This window comes from Entelurus aequoreus, linkage group LG24 (genome assembly GCF_033978785.1).
Source record: "Entelurus aequoreus isolate RoL-2023_Sb linkage group LG24, RoL_Eaeq_v1.1, whole genome shotgun sequence".
Lineage (NCBI taxonomy): Eukaryota > Metazoa > Chordata > Actinopteri > Syngnathiformes > Syngnathidae > Entelurus > Entelurus aequoreus.
The window spans coordinates 5,691,756-5,714,771 of NC_084754.1; the positions used below are offsets into that span (position 1 = coordinate 5,691,756).

The following is a 23,016-nucleotide window of genomic DNA, read 5'->3' on the forward strand; positions in this document are numbered from 1 at the left end:
GCCCTGCGATGAGGTTGTCCAGGGTCTACCCTGCCTTACACCCGAGTGCAGCTGGGATAGGCTCCAGCCCCTCCGCGACGCCAAGAGGGGTAGAAATGGATGGATGGATGCGCTAGTACATTAACTTTGTTGGCCCGAGTATAAATCCAAGTTTTAAGCATGAATGTGGTGGGAGTGCGTGTTGCCTCAGGCTCAGTCCAGCTCATTAAAGGCAAAAAGAGTCCAAACATAGGCCAGCAGCTGCCAAGTCATTAGGTCACACTGCAACAGTGAGACAAACTAGTGAGGAGGAAAGTATAGGAAAAAGCAAAGAAAAAGACAAATGGCATTGACTGCAGACCTGTGAGATCACTACAAAGGATTTATAGACATTATGTAGCTTCTTGTATTGCCTCTGTGGGTCCTAAAACTTTTTTGAGACCTGGTGAATGATTATCTATAAACCTTCATGGCCATGAATTGTGTGGCGATCCAAACCAACTGTAATATTTACCACTTTGAAACAAATCTTATTTTCAGTGCTGAAAGAATGGAATGAATGGACAGGAATGCCGATACCTACAGTACATGCAGGGTTTCCCACACATTCATTTATTTGTGGCGGACCGCCACGAAAGAATTACGTCCGCCACAAATAAAAAAAAAATTAAAAATTTAAATAAAAAAAAAAAAGTAAAACAAATAAATTATAATTTTTTTTTTTATTTTTTTTTTTGTCCTCTCCAGCTTCTCAGGCAAATCATATAGTTGATGTAGATGCCCATATAGGCTGTTCAGATTTACTTTACAAAAGAGAAGTGTAGGATACTTCTCTTGTTGCCTTATTTGTATTTGACTTTATTAAATGTATTTATATTAGAAACACAACATGTGTATATAACAAAGGGTGCAAAGTCCTCAGGCAGTAGGAAACACATGGTTAAGTGTAGGGAGTAAAACTGATGGCAGTCTAAAGTTCAAGATTTTTGGAGCTCTTTGTTCAGTGGATCAGATGTTTGATGAAGCTCTGTGTCTATCTACCACCACTACTGTTTTCTGTTTATTTGTTACTGACTGTGGCAGGACACCTCTGCCTCTGTTTCACTTTATGTTGCTGGTAAATAATATGGTTGTAGTAGTAGGCTAAAGTTAAATTATTTAGTATGCACTAATTAAAGGGGCAGAGCTTTGAGACATTTTTGCTTTTATATTTTATAAGATATATTTTTTGTAAGAACCACAATTAATAAATATATTTCAGTGAATAACTTATTGTTCAAATCTGTATATAAATATGTACATAAAGTGTTGTAATTATATTGTAAAATAGATGGACGGATGGATGGACGTTTAAAACAAAACTGTTATTATTAATTAGTACGTATACATTTTTTGAGCCTTTTTAGAGAAAATCCAATCATTGTAGTAAATTATGCAAATTACTTGATGATGTCATGGTGACCACGCCCATAGCCACGCCCCCACCACCACAGGTATCTTGGCAGTTTATGGGAAACACTGACATGTTACACTATAACACAGGTGTCAAACTCAAGGCCCGGGGGCCACATCATTTTATCTGGCCCGCAAACACTTGGAAATTATATATGTTTTCTCACTAAATGTAATTGATTTTTTTTCATTTTGACAGAAAAAATACATGTACTGCTTGAAATTGCATACATTTTAAACTTTAATAGTATCCAATATTGCAACAAATATTACAGTATATTATCATAGTTTCCAAACATGCTTGTCTAAATTAAAATGCTTAACTTTACAGCAAACTACCCATCAAATTAATAAAAATGACAATACATTTGATGTTGTTCTTTACAGCATATTAATGTAAATTGAAAAAAACTACTACTGTTTTTTGCGTTAAAATTCTGTTGACTGAGCTGCCAAAATCTACGGTTGTTGTTTTTAACGGTGTACTACTGTAAATGGAAAGATGGTACATTTGTTTTTACGGTAGAAAAACTGGCAGGTAAGTTGCCAGAATAAAAAATAACTTGTACTGTTTTCCCATTAACAATATAATGTTGTAAAAACTAGGGATGTCCGATAATGGCTTTTTGCCGTTATCCGATATTCCGATATTGTCCAACTCTTTAATTACCGATACCGATATCAACCGATACCGATATCAACCGATATATACAGTCGTGGAATTAACACATTATTATGTCTAATTTGGACAACCAGGTATGGTGAAGATAAGGTACTTTTAAAAAAAAATTATAAAATAAGATAAATAAATTAAAAACATTTTCTTGAATAAAAAAGAAAGTAAAACAATATAAAAACAGTTACATAGAAACTAGTAATTAATGAAAATGAGTAACATTAACTGTTAAAGGTTAGTACTATTAGTGGACCAGCAGCACGCACAATCATGTGTGCTTACGGACTGTATCCCTGCAGACTGTATTGATATATATTGATATATAATGTAGGAACCAGAATATTAATAACAGAAAGAAACAACCCTTTTGTGTGAATGAGGAGGGAGGTTTTTTGGGTTGGTGCATTAATTGTAAGTGTATCTTGTGTTTTTTATGTTGATTTAATTAAAAAAAAAAAAAAAAAAAAAAAAAAAAAAAAAAAAAAAAAAAGACCATACCGATAATAAAAAAAACGATACCGATAATTTCCGATATTACATTTTAACGCATTTATCGGCCGATAATATCGGCAGGCCGATATTATCGGACATCCCTAGTAAAAACCAATGTAAATTTAACAGTAACATTCTGGCAACTAAGCTGCCAGCTTTTTCCGCTAAAAACAAAAAACAAAACAGTGGTACTGTTTTTATATTTACCGTAAAATGTAAGAAAAAAAAACAACACTATTTTACAGTAACATTTTGTAAATGTAAAGTTTTTACTGTAAAATCGACAGTCTACAATTTGATATTGTCATTACTGCCACAAGTGGATGAAAAAGTGTATTACAACCGAGTACCGCTGCGGCCCATACGGACATGAGCTGAGAAACATATTTTTTGGCAGTCCTCTTGAAGGCGCTAGCTGGCTAACAATGGTTAAGAAACCCTGTTTTGTCTTTTCTCCTTACAGCAGAACTAGTTTAAGCCGGTCCCGCTTTTATCAACAACACAATCACCGTGTTTGCTTCATTGTGAAAAAAGTGGCCCTGTAGGTCGACATCAATACACTAGAAGTGGCAGACCGTTTTGTCAACGTAAACTTTGAGATTCAAAGGGTTTATTGATAAGAAACATAGGTGCATTTATGTCAACATATGCTGTAGTGTTGTAAACCTTCACATTATTGCAAGAAAAAATGTGTCTCGGGGGCCAATGTGTATGTGTGTATAAATGATATATACACATTTAGCTGTAAAAATCTGCTGTACAGTATGTGTGTTTGGGTCCCTTTTTTCAGAAACACTAATACCAAAAGTCTAAAAAAGTTATGACAGACCACCTCAAAAAAACGAAATGGAATTTTACAGTTTTTTACTGAATAGGACACCCAAAATGTAAATGAAAATAAAGAAAGTGGGATTTACAATATTAACTATGAACAATAAAACACTGAATATTAACAACATATGAACATCGCTCCTCTTTTACTTCTCGGACCAGCTACTCCTTAGACATCTTTACAATCAAGCAAAACAACAAAAATGCAACAAACAGCAAAATATGAATGCAAAGGGTAATAAACACCTACAATATGATATATTATCACTTTTATGCAGACATTTGTTGTAAAAATTTGCTTCCGCATCTTTTCCTGATATTTCCAAATATTTTGACTCCGGGGCCACATTGAGAGAAAAAAATGTGTTTTGGGGGGGCCAAGGTGTATGTGTGTATAAATGATGTATACACATTTAGCTGTAAAAAAAATCTGCTGTACAGTATGTGTGTTTGTGTCCCTTTTTTTCAGGAACATATCAAAAGTCACAACATCCGATAGAGTTCTAAAAATTTAATTTTGTAAATGTAATTTTACAGTTTTTTACTGAATGGGACACCCAAAATGTACATGAAAATAAAGAAAGTGGGATTTACAATATTAACTATGAACAATAAAACACTGAATATTAACAACATATGAACATCGATCCTCTTTTACTTCTCAGACCAGCTCCTCCATAGACATCTTTTACAATCAAGCAAAACAACAAAAATGTAACAAACATCAAAATATGAAAAGTGTAATAAACACCTACAATATGATATATTATCATGTAAAAATTTGCTTCTGCATCTTTTTCTGATATTTCCAAATATTTTGACTTGGGGGGCTACGTTGAGAGGAAAAAATGTGTTTGGGGGGACCAAGGTGTATGTGTGTATAAATGATACATACACATTTAGCTGTAAAAAATCTGCTGTACAGTATGTGTGTTTGGGTCCCTCTTTTTTTCAGGAACACTAATACCAAAAGTCACAACATCCGATAGAGTTCTAAAAAAGTTAAGACAGACCGCCTCAAAAAAAACGAATGGAATTGTACACTTTTTTACTGAATGGGACACCCAAAATGTACATGAAAATAAAGAAAGTGGGATTTACAATATTAACTATGAACAATAAAACACTGAATATTAACAACATATGAACATCGATCCTCTTTTACTTCTCAGACCAGCTCCTCCATAGACATCTTTTACAATCAAGCAAAACAACAAAATTGTAACAAACATCAAAATATGAAAAGTGTAATAAACACCTACAATATGATGTATTATCCCGTAAAAATGTGTTTCCGTCCTCTACAACCTGTCGTCACTTCCGCTTTTCCTCCATACAAACAGCGTGCCGGCCCAGTCACATATTTTAGGCGGCTGTTAAACACACATAAGTGAATGCAAGGCATACTTGATTAACAGCCATACAGGTCACAATGAGGGTGGCCGTATAAACAACTTTAACACTTTTACAAATATGCGCCACACTGTGAACCCACACCAAACAAGAATGACAAACACATTTCGGGAGAACAGCCGCACCGTAACAGAACGTAAACACAACAGAACAAATACCCAGAACCCTTTGCAGCACTAACTCTTCTGGGACGCTACAATATACACCCTTGCTACCACCAAACCCCGCCCCCTCCCATCTCCCGAATTCGGAGGTCTCAAGGTTCAGTGTTTCCCATAAACTGCCATTATACCTGTGGCGGTGGGGGCGTGGCTATGGGCGTGGTCGCCATGACATCATCGAGTAATTTGCATAATTTACTACAATGATATGATTTTCTCTAAAAAAGGCTCAAAAAATGTATACTTACTAATTAATAACAGTTTTGTTTTAAACGTCCATTCATCCATCCATCCATTTTACAATATAATTACAACACTTTATGTACATATTTATATACAGATTTGAACAATAAGTTATTCACTGAAATATATTTATTAATTGTGGTTCTTACAAAAAATATATCTTATAAAATATAAAAGCTAAAATGTCTCTTAAAGCTCTGCCCCTTTAATTAGTGCATACTAAATAATTTAACTTTAGCCTACTACTACAAGCATATTATTTACCAGCAACATAAAGTGAAACAGAGGCAGAGGTGTCCTGCCACAGTCAGTAACAAATAAACAGAAAACAGTAGTGGTCAAATACAAATAAGGCAACAAGAGAAGTATCCTACACTTCTCTTTTGTAAAGTAAATCTGAACAGCCTATATGGGCATCTACATCAACTATATGATTTGCCTGAGAAGCTGGACAGGACAAAAAAAAAAAAAAAAAATTTTTTAAATTTTTGTTATTTGTGGCAGACGTAATTCTTTCGTGTCGGGCCGCCACAAATAAATGAATGTGTGGGAAACACTGAGGTTGGCAAGTATGCTGTAGTATACTCTGGACTGAAGCTGTGTGCCTTCATTGTTTTTGTAGCTGTTGTTTTGATGCAAGTTAAAAAAAATAATGCACTTTGTGAAAGTCAAAGTATAGTATTTCCCATAGTTGTAATGGGTATCAGGATTATCTCAGGGAGAGCATGTCCCAAATTCCAAGCTGTTTTGAGGCATGTTAAAAAAAATAATGCACTTTGTGACTTCAATAATAAATATGGCAGTGCCATGTTGGCATTTTTTTCCATAACTGGAGTTGAAGTTGTTCTCTTATATTGGAAAACTTTGTTTTTGATTGATTGATTGAAACTTGTATTAGTAGATTGCACAGTAGAGTACATATTCCGTACAATTCACCACTAAAGTTTTTCAACTTGTTTAAGTCGGGGTCCACGTTAATCAATTCATGGTAAAGTTACATTGTTTAATGCATCCAGCGGGGCATCACAACAAAATTAGGCATAATTCCACGACTGTATATATCGGTATCGGTTGATATCGGAATCGGTAATTAAGAGTTGGACAATATCGGATATCGGCAAAAAAGCCATTATCGGACATCTCTACTTTCTATAGTTCAAGACTTATGGTAATTTAAAAACAGCACTGCACATCATAATGGCGGCTACAGTTTTGATGTTAAAGGTCTAAAAAAATTATGTAGAAAGTCCGGCAGGCCGGATTGAAAATCTTAATGGGCCGCATGTGGCCCGCGGGCCGTATTTTGCCCAGGTCTGCTTGAAAGCATGCAAAGAGTAACGCGAGTGTGTGTTGTTACGCTTGCTAGAAAAGACAATATCCGTGTGTTCAAAGTTGCTGGCAGGTATCGTAGACCTTAGTAGTCAGCTTACAGGGAGTTTAATGGTCCCTGAACAACAGCGGCACAATGTGCCAAGCTGGATTTGGCGGCTTCAGAGAGGGAAAAGCCGAAGGATGGCGGGATGAAAAAATGGATAGGGAGACTCATGGAAGAAGAGACCAGCCGGAGAATGAGAGAGGTAATGGGGGAGTGAAAGACAGATTTAGTGCTCTCTGATCAGCACTGATGAGCTGCGTAGTGTACAGGCGTCTCAGAGAGAACAAGAAGGGGTGGAGGAGAGGCAAAGGGGGAGCGGGGGAAATTAAAAGAGAAAGAATTAGACATAAGAGCACGCATGCTGCCAGGGATGACGCATGAATGGAAATGTGAGGGAGGAGCAGAACTCGGCCGCTGGTAGAGGAGAGTGTTAGAGAAGTTTGTTGAGTGGAAATAACAGGAAAGACGAGGAGGGGATGTTTGATTCTTTACAAGACGTACAGAGGATCATTTGGTAGCTGTTGTTTAGAAAGTGGGGCACTTCTAGCTCAACCCCTTTGTAAAATGTCAATAAGACTCAGTCTGTGCTACAGCTACGCCATCGTTGTCCTCTTAATTTAAACCACAGGTGTCAAACTCAAGGCACATCTTTTATGTGGCCTGCTAAAGCCTGGAAATAATGTGCCTTGACAAAGCACTTCAGCTGTATTGCTCAATGTATTTGTTCAGGAAAAATGCATTCAATGGCATATATTCAAAACTTTACAATGATCTGATCATGCAACAAAATATTCCAAACGTGTTTTTTTTTGTCAAAAAATAAATACCTAAATTAGGGGTATTGTATCGAAATATTCATTTCCGATACAAAACCAATATTGGAGCCTTGAGTACTGGCAAATACTTATATCAATCAAATATGACAACAAAAATAGCACATACCTGTAATGTTTTGTAGTAATGGAATGTTAGAAAAGGCTTAATTTTATTCATTTTATCTTTGTGGAAAATATTGGACATAATGTGTTGTCAAACCTATGAGATACGAATCGATGCAAGCACTTTTGTTCATTTTTTAAATGTTTTTATTTTATTTTGTATTAATGGCTGTGATGATAATGTAAATGAGGGATTTCTGATCACTGTTATGTTGGAATTCTTATTAATATATTTATACTGTTGTTGATATTATTGTTTTGTTTGACTTCTTTTGGATTGTTTTGTGTTATGTTTGTGTTGTCCTCTCAATTGCTCTGTTGATTGCTATTCTGGATGTTGCTGAGCCTCGTTTGGTTTTGGAATTGTATTATTATGGTATTATTGTAAATTATTTTGTTGGATTGATTAATAAATGTTTTTTAAAAAGGCTTCATCGCATGAAATTAGTCAAACAGAGAATAATGGTAGGTATGAAAAACACCAACCTATTTATTATAATATAGATAATTAAGTTGAGCTCATGACGCAGTAGGTTGAATGATGCAGACACGTTTTTTACTGGATACGTTCCCTTGGAGACTTTGTATGTGCAAGTAATATGCAACTATAACTACTTGATACTTGTTTAAATTGACAAATATTGTGTTTATTTATTTGTCATACCCGTACACATCAATATTGATCATCAATGATAATATTTAGCTCTGTTGTCACCATTACTATCATTTCAAATGTAACAATACATCAAGTTAGATAAACAATTGGGTTGTAAGAGGCAAAAAAGAGGGGGAAAAAACCTCCTCTTTGTCATTTGCAGGGTATACACAATATGTAGCCTCTTTGTTTTTTCCCCTAACAACACCGCCTTAAGCGTTTCGGCAGAGAATTGCACATCGACCCTGACAAAGCGCTATAAAAGGAACAATGCGGCGTTGGAGGGGACGGTTACTATACAGAAGCATAAGCTTGAAAGTTGATTCATCCAATTCCAATTTGTCTGCAGTTCTTTTTTATGTTAACTACAGTAGCATAAAGCTATATTTAAAAGGCCAACACAAATGAATACTCTTGCAAGAACTAAGTAACAGAAAAAAATCAAGTGGAATGATACCTCGGTTTTAGCTATTGTACTGGAATTGGTTCCATAGGCTTCGTCAAAACCAAATTGGAATAAATAAATAAAAAAATGTAAACATTTTCACATAAGAAATAATGTAAATATTCACTGCAAGTCACATAATGGAATCTCCTGCATTTGTCCATCCTTTATTTTGTTGCTGACCTCATTTTGGACTTGGGGTTGGTCCACATGGGTGTGTTCCTTCCTACTAGATATGTTCATCAAATCAGAAAAAGAACACACACGCACGCAAAGTACTACACTTCAATGATGTTATTTCTCTGCAGAGCCTCCTAACCAGATTTTCTTTCCCTGTAGATGTTGCAGCCCCAGTTTAAATCTCACAGCATCCAGCAGGTGCTGCTCAGGTTGTTCCAGGTATTCTACTCATTCATCTTGTCACATTATTACTCTGCTGCATTTGAAAATAAGCTTACAAGACTTTTCAAAAAGCGTCAGTATTCCAGGAATGAATGGCATGCATCTACCTGTATATGAGAAGGATGTGTGCTGCTTGTTATTCGGGCTGGGAGCCTCAGGGTACCTCACCGTGTGATCATATGATGTACGATATTTGGTTCACAATAACGATAATATCTCGATATGTTGATTCTGCAATACAGTTAAAACAAAGGAAAACATTCATAGCTCATATTTTGCATTTTTACAACTCATGTTGCATGTTGTAGCCCCTTTGTTTCTCTTTCTTCTGTGAGTCGTGAGAGGGGCAAAGTTAATGTGCCTTACAGCAATGTTTCTTAACCATAGGGCCATTGTTGGGCCGCGAAAAACATCTGTTTCTCAGCTGTGGTCGGCAAGGGTATTCAGTTGTAATACACTTTTCCACCACTTAAGGCAGTAATGGCAATATCGGACAGACAGGGAAAGTCCTGAGCAAAAGTCAGAGCAGTTTTTTTAATGAGGAACTGTAAATTTTTTAGCATTTTGCCTATCGTTCACAATCATTACAAGAAGACATATTTTTTGGGAGGGGGGGATTTTAAAGATGATAAATACTTGCAAGATGCGGCTAATGGGAGTCACCGTTGTAGCCTTCAAAGCCCTCTAATACAACTTCAAAACCCTCCATCAACATTTTATATACACACTAAAAGTATATATATATAAAATGTAGTAACAGACACGTTCATAAAAATATGTAGTACGTACAATATTTACCGTATTTTGGTCATTTGAAGCAATACCATATCTTTTTTCCTCTGCGCATTTCAATAGCAACATACTTCTGGCTTCCAGCAACAAACGTGTGTTCCTACTTCTGGAAACAAACGCGAGTGTGTTGTAAACATGGCAGACTTGGTAATAAACAACGAAGACGACTATTCTGGGACAAATGAGGTTTCACAACCTTATCTTTTTTAACCTGAAAATACATAGGATGAACTTATAGAGGCGAGCACGAACAGAGGGTGAAACTTTGGAAACAAAACATGAAATGTGTGCAAATACTTTACAGATACTGCAATATGATAGCTCATGTTTTTCCGTCAGTACAGATTAATGTATTGTGCATTGTTTGGTGTATTACAAACTTAAAAGCCGTTGAGCTGTTGACGCGGTTGCTATCTTACTTCTTGTCGTAGTTAGCTTTTGGCTAATGCCGTAGCATGGCGATGTGTTACGGCGCTAAACAGTTCCTCAGTGTTCGCTCTTACAATAACAATGTTGCTACATCTTGGTTATTAGACAGGTTGTGAAATGTGAATTAAGTATTGTTTTCATTTTTAAAGTGATTTAGAGGCAGAATGGATTGCTCCCATCTGTGCAAAATATTGACTTTTTTATCAATTTTGTTAGATTTTAGGCCATATCGCCCATCCCAAGGTGGAAAGATGTGATTATCTTATTGTAAGGTTACATATCGCAATGTTTTGATATATTGTCCCATTCCTATTTGTTATATCAATAATTTTTTAAATATAAATCTGCCAAATGGTGGAGTTATGATTTAACCTTTTCTAATGAATTGGCTTTTGTTAAATCTTAAACTGAATTGAAAATGTCTCCAAAAAAAATTGTAATTCCCATTTCAATTGAAGGAAGGAGAATTAAACATTTTAATTACTAATTTCTGTCTATTCCAGAAACATCCTTTACAGTATACAATTCATACATGGCTGTTTTTCATATAATTATTATTAAAATTAACTTAATGTCTATATTGTGTTATTTCATAGCAAATATTGTTAACGAAAATTATGATACAAGCATCTTTTATAAACAGATCATTCAATTTGTCCATTAATATACACAGTACAGGCCAAAAGTTTGGACACACCTTCTCATTCAATGTGTTTTCTTTATTTTCATGTCTATTTACATTGTTGATTGTCACTGAAGGCATCAAAACTATGAATGAACTCATGTGGAGTTATGTACTTAACAAAAAAAGGTGAAATAACTGAAAACATGTTTTATATTCTAGTTTCTTCAAAATAGCCACCCTTTGCTCTGATTACTTTTTCGCACACTCTTGGCATTCTCTCGATGAGCTTCAAGAGGACCTGGAATGGTTTTCACTTCACAGGTGTGCTTGAAGCTCATCGAGAGAATGCCAAGAGTGTGCAAAACAGTAATCAGAGCAAAGGGTGGCTATTTTGAAGAAACTAGAATTTTTATAAAACATGTTTTAGTTATTTCACCTTTTTTTTTGTTAAGTACATAACTCCACATGTGTTCATTCATAGTTTTGATGCCTTGAGTGACAATCTACAATGTAAATAGTTGTGAAAATAAAGAAACACATTGAATGAGAAGGTGTGTCCAAACTTTTGGCCTGTACAGTATATATATATATATATATTAGGGCTGCAACTAACGATTAATTTGATAATCGATTAATCTGTCGATTATTACTTCGATTAATCGATTAATAGTCGGATAAAAGAGACAAACTACATTTCTACCCTATCCAGTATTTTATTGGAAAAAAAACAGCATACTGGCACCATACTTATTTTGATTATTGTTTCTCAGCTGTTTGTAAATGTTGCAGTTTATAAATAAAGGTTTAGTTAAAAAAAATTAAAAAAATAATAAATAAATAAAAACTGCGCATGCGCATAGCATAGATCCAACGAATCGATGACTAAATTAATCGGCAACTATTTTAATAATCGATTTTAATCGATTTAATCGATTAGTTGTTGCAGCCCTAATATATATATATATACATACACACACACACAATTATGAACAAAATGGTGGGAAATAAAATTTAATTTACAGTATATAACTATTCACAATGAAGTGAATTTGTGTTTCATTTTAGTGTTTGTAAAGTATTTTTAGTATTCAAGTCAAAACTTGTGTTAAAACTTGTGAGAAACCCTTCCTGTTACTTGGCTGTTGGGAAATTCCCTGAATTGGAATGAATTTAATGTAATATCAAACTCTTCAAATGAATATTGTATCTGCCTGCTAATGAAAGCTCCTAGTTGTGACGACGATGTTCTGTCAAAGGTGATACCCGGAAGATCTCCGTACGGCTCTTGGGATCCGGGACGATGCCTGCGGTGCGCCGTGGTGGGGAACTCTGGAAACCTACGTGGGGCTGCATATGGGGCCACCATCGACGAACACAACTATGTCATGAGGTGAGAGACGAGAGGATGGGGATGGGGGAAGAAAGAGATGAAGACTAAGGCAGAGGGAAAGAAGGCGGCAGATGGCTGGAGGGCGTCACAAAGGAGCACGATACTCTTGTCACTCAGCACGGCATGTGTCATTAAAGTTACATCACGGCTGAAAGACGAAAAGTAAACAGATGTGCACCTAATGCTATATGTAATATTAACATTTCATACGCTCCTGGATGCAAATGGTTGGCAGAGGGGTCACGGGCTTCTTGGGAGGTCAAGAATCCTAAGAAGTTGAATTATATTGCTCGCACGGATATAAAAAATAAATCCTTTGGACTTAATCTATCCCCTCTGTTGCATTGTGCCAAGAGCAAATCTACCATTTGGTCTGTTAAATGTATTTTTGGTTGTTTTGATTGTCAGCAGGATTGTGCCAAACAACATCCATCCATCCATCCATTTTCTACCGCTTGTCTTGTTCGGGGTCGCGGGCAACATACTATCCACAAAACCTTGCAAGTAAACCATCCTGACAGGAACCCCTTTCACACAGTCAATTAAAAAATTGACTAATTGAAGTCATTGTTCAAAATCTGTCCTTGATGTTACAATTTAAACATTTAAAAATGTTTTTTTAATAAGACCTACTGGGAGTGGAACACAATGGTTGGTCTGCTTGTAGCTTTAATGCTAATGAGTTGTGTTTGTCCATGCCTGTGTGTGGCTCTACGAAGCACTAATGTGCACTACTACCATCATTTGTGTTATTTTTGTCCTAGGTAATACATATCAACCAGTGTTTCCCACACATTCATTTATTTGTGGCGGCCCGCCACGAAAGAATTAAGGCCGCCACAAATAGATTTTTCAGCTTTTTTTTTTTGGTCCTATCCAGCTTCTCAGGCAAATCATATAGTTGATGTAGATGCCCATATCGGCTGTTCGGATTTACTTTACAAAAGAGAAGTGTAGGATCAAGATTTTTGGAGCTCTTTGTTCAGTGGATCAGATGTTTGATGAAGCTCTGTGTCTATCTACCACCACTACTGTTTTGTGTTTATTTGTTACTGACTGTGGCAGGACACCTATGCCTCTGTTTCACTTTATGTTGCTGGTAAATAATATGGTTGTAGTAGTAGGCTAAAGTTAAATTATTTAGTATGCACTAATTAAAGGGGCAGAGCTTTAAGAGACATTTTAGCTTTTATATTTGTATAAGATATATTTTTTGTAAGAACCACAATTAATAAATATATTTCAGTGAATAACTTATTGTTCAAATCTGTATATAAATATGTACATAAAGTGTTGTAACTATATTGTAAAATGGATGGATGGATGGATGGATGGATGGACAATTAAAACAAAACTTATTATTAATTAGTAAGTATACATTTTTTTAGCCTTTTTAGAGAAAATCATATCATTGTAGTAAATTTAGCAAATTACTCGATGATGTCATGGTGATCACGCCCATAGCCACGCCCCCACCTCCACAGGTATCTTGGCAGTTTATGGGAAACACTGCCATCACATACAATAATGTAACATTAAGGTGTAGAGAGGGACACACAAACATTAACACTTGCACTACTAGCATAGCATTAACTAAGGGAGGGACCTAACGATTGGATTACAATTCAGGGGCTATGATTACAATATAAATTGATTATTTATGCATATTTAATTATTGTATGGTATATTATTATTATTATCCATCCATCTATTTTCTACCGCTTGTCCTGTTCGGGATCGCGGGGGGTGCTGGAGCCTATCTCAGCTGCATTCGGGCAGAAGGCGGGGTACACCCTGGACAAGTCGCCACCTCATCGCGGGGCCAACACAGATAGACAGACAACATTCACACACTAGGGCCAATTTAGTGTTGCCAATCAACCTATCCCCTGGTGCATGTCTCACATGATTTAATTATATTTAATAAAAAATATGTATATAAGGCTCCTCCCTTGGCTCGTCATTTTCGGACGCTATCAGAACCCTAGATATATGTGCGCTATAGCAGCCTGCTAAGCAACGTGCCTATGTGGCAAGCTGGCACCCTTGTTGTTTTTGAGCCTTCTCTAGCCACGGAATGCTCAAAAGTATTTTAAGATGTGTTGTGAAGCGTACGTTATGGGGGTATACAAAGGGCGGGTCAAAAAAGTAAAATTTATGTTTCTTAGTGCTAAATCAATTAGCATACATTAACATTGGAGTACGCATGTCTGGGCAGTTTACAACTTAGACGTTTGCATTTTTTAAGTTTGATTATTAAACAAAAAACATCTGTAGCTCACAAGCACCACTGCCCGGCTACCTCCTGCCTGTCTGAACAAACAACTGCTTTGTTCGCTGTGGTCGGTCTCGTCTGCGACATATTGTAATGCAACAAGATGACATGTTGATACCGTGATCATTTCTTGGACATTGTTAAGTTCCTGCTTGCAATGTCCACGTCCTAATGGCATGATTACTGATTCTGCTCACTGTCTAAATATGAGCACATTAGTGTGACATTATTGCCGTCATCATTATTCAACACATTTCGCAGCCATGAGCTTCACTTTTAGTCTGACTTTGGTGAATTGATTTTGTGCATTAAAAGGAGACGACAGATTTTGCCTGTTTTATATTCAGTATTGATGTGCGTGGCACATTGACAGAGGTCATTCTCTTGCAGAAGAATCCTGCATTTACCAAAAGAAACCTGATCCATAGAAGACAGCAGCCTTGACTACTTCTTCTTAATCTTTAAAAACCTCATGACCCCAGAACAGGTGGGCAGTCCAAACTGCTATGCAATATACGGATTCTATACATCCGCGTAACAAGAAAGAACGTCAGGAAAAAGCTCAACCAAACAAATTTTAGGAAAACAGAAAGAAAGTCCCAAGAAGCAGCTCGCCTCGCCGTTTCGAAGTCCAGCTGAATACTTTATATTTCTCTGTAAACAAGTTTGCAAGAGTCCATTCATTTCTCGTAGCTCCAAGCATTGAAATTATGTTTAAAAAAGATTCATAAACGTTTAAAGACTACGGCTGAGTAAAAACAATGCAAGATAGTGCCACTAATCCGCTTTCTTCAGCACACAGATGCCCCACATAATGCATGCAGGTCAAACGTTCCCTTTTGTTCTTCTTTCTATCCATTGTCAAGTATGTTGTAATAGAAATACACAAGAAATAATACATAAACAAGTTGTCTTCGCATACTCTAATGGCAGCTGAAACTTAGAAAACTGAAGAGGCCACCCTTCAAAGGTTCCTGAGGAACTCCCGAAAGTCCCACCTCACTATCAAGAACTACATAGTTCCTGAAGAACTAAATCTAAATCTACCCGGGTAGTTTTTGGTGGAAACACAGGGATTACTCTATTTACCCTGGTAAAAAAAAATGGTCCTGCGGTAGAAAAAGGCCTATAGACGTCCAAACGTGCCATCAAATCGATGTAATATACTTGTTGTAAGTCGCTCAGTATAATTTTCAACTGAATCCATGCTTTAGACCAGGGGTGCCCACACTTTTTCTGCAGGCGACCTACTTTTCAATTGACCAAGTCGAAGGGATCTACCTCATTCATGTATATAATTTTTATTTATTTATTTATGAAAGACGTTTTTGTTAAAAGTGAAAGGTGTTTAAGCATGTTTAACACATATAGATTCCTTTCTTTCATGAAGACAAGAATATAAGTTGGTGTATTACCTGATTCTGATGACTTGCATTGATTGGAATCAGACAGTAGTGATGATAACGTCCACATTTTCTAATGGAGGAGAAAAAAAGTCCAATTCCACATGAAAGTGGTTGGTTTTTGGCATCTTATTTGTCCAGCTTCCATACTCCTTTTTATACACTTTACAAGAAATACATTGATGGCAAACTCCATAGCTTGCTAGCTTGTACGCACTAGCTTTCTGAGACTCCTATTTCGTTAGCGCAGGCAGGATGAAGCAGGGCTTTTATTGTGAAGACAGGAACTGTGCATTCTGTTGAAATGAAAAGTGTTTCTCGCCTTCCTTTCTGTCATTTTTTCTTAGCAATGAACTCACAAGACCCTCGGGTGCCGTGAATGTCAATGAAGTGACGAAGGTGACGTCATAGTGAAGATTTGTGACTGCTAATTTTTAGGTGTATTTTTGTAATGCCTGGCTGGCGATCAACTGACACACCCTCGACGATCGACTGGTAGCTCACGATCGACGTAATGTGCACCCCTGCTTTAGACCTTAGACCTAGAAACATTTTGGACATTTCTTTTACAAGCAAAATGGCTCTTTAATGCACAGAGTTTAAGAGTAAAAGTACATTACTGCCTCCTACAGCACTACTACCACTCTTCCGATTGTACCACCAGTCTCATTATTTTTGCTGTTTAATAACAGCATGACTCAAGAACTTTTAGTATGATTCTGTATGATGCAAACTTGGTGACATTATTATTTGCTTGGTGCCTTTTATGAATAAGGGAAATAATGAAGGTTTTATTCCATCCATTTTCTACCGCTTGTCCCGTTCGGGGGTGCTGGAGCCTATCTCAGCAGCATTAGGGCGGAAGGCGGGGTACACCCTGGACAAGTCGCCACTTCATCGCAGGGCCAACACAGATAGGCAGACAACATTCACACGCTAGGGCCAATTTAGTGTTGCCAATCAACCTATCCCCAGGTGCATGTCTTCGGAGGTGGGAGGAAGCCGGAGTACTTGGACAGAACCCATGCAGTCACTGGCAGAACATGCAAACTCCACACAGAAAGATCCTGAGTGCAGGATCGAACCCAGGATCAAACATGTTAAATTATCAAGTCAACATTTTGAAAAACAATACAATCTGAAAAAGGATAATAACAACCAATTCACTTTGCTCCTCTCTCACACTTAGAATAAACTTAGCCCCGACGGTGGGTTACGAGGAAGACGCCGGCAGCCACACCACTCACCACTTCATGTACCCGGAGAGCGCCAAGAACCTGGCGGCCAACGTCAGCTTTGTCCTGGTTCCTTTTAAAACTCTGGATCTGGTTTGGATCACCAGCGCACTGTCCAGTGGCCAGATCCGATTGTAAGAACAGCGTACAGTTCAGACAAGTTGCCAATCCAATTGACAAATGCTAATTAAACACGTCTCTTCTTTAGTACCTACGCTCCAGTGAAGCAGTTCCTCCGTGTGGATAAAGACAAGGTAAGTCATTATTTGTAGCTACTTGCTCATTAACACAACAGACAGAAATGCCTATGCACACATACAAAAACAATAATGTCAACATTGTTGACAAAGGATTACAGTTAGATTAGAAACCATCCCATTGTTTTTTCTAATCTTCTACTTCTGCTTTAATCCGTGACAATAAAAAAACTTGCAACTAATCCTCACCATGTGGAGACTTCACGGTGCATATATTTGCTTCAGCACAGACATCCTTTTACAGTGTTTTTCGAAATGCGGTCAAAAATATAGATTTGTAGGTTGTAGGCCCCGAGCCTTATTAATCATTCCTCATCATCTGGTTGGTCCTTTACAGTGACCAAATCCTCCGAAGGTCTTAATATTAAAGGGTCAAATAGTTTCATAATCTGTAAACAGGACTAGAGAGGATCCTATTTAGATTGGGCCATTTTTTAACGACAACCTGTTTGTGTTGACTGTAAAGATTCTTTGTCACTTTTTCCATCCATGCAAAACGTACGGAGGCCAACTCATCAAGTCTCGGCCAACAGTGCCCGCGGTGTCATGATCCGTTGTGATCATGTTTTTGTTTAGTTAAAGACTCCCTTAGTTCTGGGTTTGTGTGTTCTTGGTTGCCATGGGTGCTGATTATTTTCACCTGCCTCTGATTAGTGTTCGGGACGCTCACCTGCTCCCGGGCACTAATCAGAGAGCTACTTATTCCTGCTTTTTGCCACAATCAGTCTGGCTGTCTAGTTTGCTGTATGCAACAAGTTACGTGTGAATACCTTAGTGATTCCTGTTTTTGGACTAAGCTTTGCCATAGCTTCCCATGCTATCGGCATTCTTTTCTGTTTGATTTGTATTTCCTGACTGATTTATGGTAAATAAATCATTGTCTTACCTGCACGCTGCCTCTGGAGTTCCGTCTGCATCCTGGGAAAACGATCCGTGCATTAAAATGCGACCCCGCCGTGACACACGGAAGTCGATTAGGTTCCACTGTATTGGGGCCATATAGAGAAGAAAACGTCATAGAATTAAGAAAGTAAAGTTTATAAAGAGATTAAGGCGTAATTTTGCAAGAAATAAGTTGTAATGATTATAATGAATATTTTCTGGACACTTTTTCATAGTTAGGCTGGTTCTGCAACTTAGTCAGGTGCAAAATACGTATGTATAACTTGACATCCATCCATCCATTTCCTACCACTTGTCCCTTTCGGGGTCTCGGGGGGTGCTGGAGCCTATCTCAGCTGCATTCGGGCGGAAGGCGGGGTATACCCTGGACAAGTCGCCACCTCATCACAGGGCCAACACAGATAGACAGACAACATTCATTCACTAGGGCCAATTTAGTGTTGCCAATCAACCTATCCCCAGGTGCATGTTTTTGGAGGTGGGAGGAAGCCAGAGTACCCGGAGGGAACCCACGCAGTCACAGGGAGAACATGCAAACTCCACACAGAAAGATCCCGAGCCCTGGATTTAACTCAGGACTATTGTGTTGCCAGTGCTTAAACAGCACCTGAACCTGTACTTAAAAAAATGCTAAACATTTTATTTTTGTAAAAATTATATATATGTATATATATATATATATATATATATATATATACATATATATATATATATATATATATATATATATATATATATATATATATATATATATATATATATATATATATATATATACACACACACACACATATATATATATATATATATATATATATATATATATATATATATATATATATATATATATATATATATATATATATATATATATATATATATATATTTTTTTAAATTTTATTTAAAAAAAAATAAAAATAAAAAAAAAGGAATTTTGTGACATTCAAGTTGAACAGACTACTGATTGAAATACTTTTATAAATGAAATAACTAGGCAATACATTCAAAAATAAGAAATAAAATGCACAGCAAACAGCAATGCAGAACATAGAGAATGTGCAAAAAGCAGCTTGTGTAATATTGATGCTCATAATTCCAGGGGGTTCATGAATGCAACTTTGCTCGCTGTAACCGTCTTTAGTGCATAATGAGGAAGTGTTGCTTGTTGTGGCTACTCGCGTTATGAAGGTTGTTGTTAGCATGTTAAGGTCAGCAATACAATTTTAAAAGAGCATTGGACTCATTGTGCTTCTTTTGGGACGCCACATTACATACTTAGAATAGAATAGAAAGTACTTTATTGATCCCTGGGGGAAATTCAGCACCACAGTTTGCTCACAATAGACAATAAACATTTAGGTATTTTTACATGTGAATAATATAAATATAGTCTATTATACAGCATTATTCACATGTGAATAACATAAATACAGTCTATTATACAGCATTATTCACATGTGAATAACATAAATACAGTCTATTATACAGCATTATTCACATGTGAATAATATAAATACAGTCTATTATACATTTAAGTACAGTCAAAAAGGAACATATGCATTATACAGTCTGATGGCTGTCGGTACTTGTACAATATTACAGACAAGCACTCATTTGGCACAAAAATTATGCACCGATAGTTTCTTCTTTTCCCGGTCTGGTTACTAACGTTTATGTTGGCACAGTGCCATTATAGCACCGGGTTTCGGTCCCCATCCCTACTCGTGTTTGACAGAGAGGATAATTCAATGGTTTTAGTGATATGGAATGATTTCAGGGACTTGAACTTGTTTACTGGTAACTTGCTTTTTATGTTGATGCACCCTATTATATATTATTCTATGAAGCTAAATAACTGTTAATGTGTTACGTTAGCATACAGTACCTGGCTACTATAATAATATCCTATTATTAGGAACATTTTATTGTGATATTACTAGAAAATGTTGTAATAGTACCAGCATAAATGCATACCTGCATGATTAATTGATTTTCTACACCCTGAACTGGTCTCCAGTACAATGACAAGGCACAAGCAGTATACACAAACAACCATTCACACTTCAGCATTAGTATTACAAATAATGAAATAGTCAGTGTTTAAAAAGACTTCAGGAGAACCACAGCATAATCAAACCTACAAAAGCATGGAAGGATTACATGCCCACGCACTTTCCCTCGCACAACATAGCCAAGTCAGAGAATGACTGGAATGCGATCACTCCCTGCAAGTACGTAATGATAACAGCACATTTCAAGGTAGAAACAAAAGACTAAGACTATAAATACTTAAAGTCAATTTTGCGGCATGTTTGCTAAGCCTTGATACCAATTAGTGTGCAGAATAAAGACATTATTCATGCAATCGCTACTTAGTCCGTCATCATTAATGATAGCTACCAACTTCAACAATATCATTATTGAAAAGACTCAAAATAATCAGGGAAATTGCAATAATACAGCAGTATAAAAGTGATGAGACAAGCAAACATGCTGAAAGACGAATGCTCAGTGTGGGTGGAGGCCAAGGAGGAGAGGCAATCTAGCCCAAGTCGAGCCTGGTATAAAATGTTGAGTTCTTCAAATATTTTCTTCTGGTCTATTTACAGGTCCAAATTTTTAACCCAGCATTCTTTAAATACATCCACGATCACTGGACCAGGCATCACGGTCGCTACCCGTCCACAGGCATGCTGGTGCTCTTCTTCGCACTGCACGTCTGCGATGAGGTCAGTGAATAACTTCGACATCCGGTAACTTCAATGTCTTCTCGTTCGGAAAATTCTCATACACTTCCATTGCCAACTCTCCTACAGGTGAACGTGTTTGGATTCGGGGCGGACGGTCGTGGAAACTGGCACCACTACTGGGAGCAGAACCGTTATGCTGGAGAATTCCGAAAAACGGGGGTCCACGATGCAGACTTCGAAGCCCAGATCATTGAAAGACTGGCTCAAGCTGGAAAAATCACTGTGTTCCCGGGAAAATAGCGCAAGAACATGCCAACTTATTCAAGGACATCGGATGGAAATCTGGTTAAGTCGTAAACACTGTGGTGTGTTGAACAGTTACAAGTTGGGGGTTTTCCACAGAGGCTAAAAAGGTAATTTTTGAGATGCAGCATAACAGATTCAATTAAATCACTCCCTCGTGTTAGGATGTGGACCATGGCTTAAGACGTGACAGTATATTGATGCAACCTATCTGCTGCCAAAATCATGGGGTGTACACCTCTCATGGCTCAAACTAAAAGACCAGCACTCAGCTTCAACTCAGGAGTGAAAAATAGTGACGTATAGTAAGTCAATCAAACCACGACTATGATCGGCACTAGACTCAGCACCGAGCGCCTGAGAGACAACCATCCCTTTCTGTCATATTCTCTATGGATTGATGGATCTAATCCCCCACCATTTATATAAATACAGTTTGCCTCAAGCAGGAAAAAGCCGCATCAGCAGTCTAAAGGACTATTGTTCTGCAGCTTTTTTGTTTCCAATGGCAACAAACTGAGCTGTGGATGTTGACCACCACAAAGTGCTGCACCGTAGGCGTGCAGACAGACAGTGATGAATCATCGGATACAAAAAGCGAGATTTTTCATTTCTCACAGAACCATAAGCTTTTTGGTAGGAAATAATTCCTCTAAAAGACTTTACAGAGGTGAATACTCTGTAATCGTGACCAGTGCCGTTGTATAAGGGGGAAAGGTGGTGGCAATTCTAAGGGCCCACACCGCCACACACACACAGGCAATGAATGGGGTGGAAGAAGCCACACCGATATTCTTTCAGGCGGCCCAGAATTCTTATAACAACTGCCCTGCGTGTGATTGTGATGGGTTTTAAAGTCAGCAGGTGACTGCTGGAAGTTTCTATCAAACATTCCAACACCTTGCAAAGCCTCGCAGAGTATTTAAACATCTGACTAACCTTCTGGGAGGACGTTGATTTGACTGCGTGAGTATTTCATGTTTGGATGAATGCAGGCTGGTTTCTGGATCAGACTTTTAGTAATCCCCATGTGGTTTGTCACGGCCTAATTTAAGAGTTGCAGCGCAGCAAGAACACAATTTGGTTTGGGGTTGGTGTTGTTTTGTGAGTTATGCTGTGACTTAATGCTCCAAGACAACGTCACCACATTTTAAAAGGACAACAACTTGACTTTTCTATCCCGGAAAATGTTGCTACTTCCAGATTAGTGCCCATTTGACAGCGTGGAAGAAGACTAAAAAAAACACGTGAATTGACGTGAATTCATTGAACCTGACAGCCTCATTGACTGCTAGCCCTGGTATCTGCCATTAAAACACTCTCTGGGGGCGGTAAGAGCCACCAGATGCCTTAGAAATTACCATATCACATGCACTTCCTGTTCTGTTTTTCAGCAAGACGTGTCACCTTTGTTTTGATTGTTTTACATGGCTTGCTACTGTTGCCGCTCTCTCAAATGTGTTCAAGTGTATTTTAAGTGTATTTTACATTGATGTTAAGATATTCAACAGTTGGAAAATGTCTACATTTTTGCTACATGCAAATTATCTGTAGCACTATTAACTGTCTGTTAAATACATTAGTCTTACCCACAGAATATTTCCCAGCATATTAATTCCTTTGTTTCCTGCCTTTTTGTCTTTAGCTTTGTA

At 37.3% G+C, this 23,016-nt stretch overlaps 1 protein-coding gene across 1 annotated transcript in view; it reads left to right on the forward strand.

Moving 5' to 3' along the window:
* The window catches only part of st3gal2 (ST3 beta-galactoside alpha-2,3-sialyltransferase 2), a 34,299-nt gene extending 11,283 nt beyond the window's left edge, over window positions 1-23,016 (forward strand). Inside the window, exons 3-8 of the mRNA XM_062035178.1 lie at window positions 9,000-9,059; window positions 12,165-12,298; window positions 17,166-17,345; window positions 17,420-17,465; window positions 20,981-21,100; window positions 21,188-23,016. Of these exons, the coding sequence (XP_061891162.1) occupies window positions 9,000-9,059; window positions 12,165-12,298; window positions 17,166-17,345; window positions 17,420-17,465; window positions 20,981-21,100; window positions 21,188-21,361 (714 nt within the window). The 3' untranslated portion in view covers window positions 21,362-23,016. The remainder of the gene's footprint in view (window positions 1-8,999; window positions 9,060-12,164; window positions 12,299-17,165; window positions 17,346-17,419; window positions 17,466-20,980; window positions 21,101-21,187) is intronic.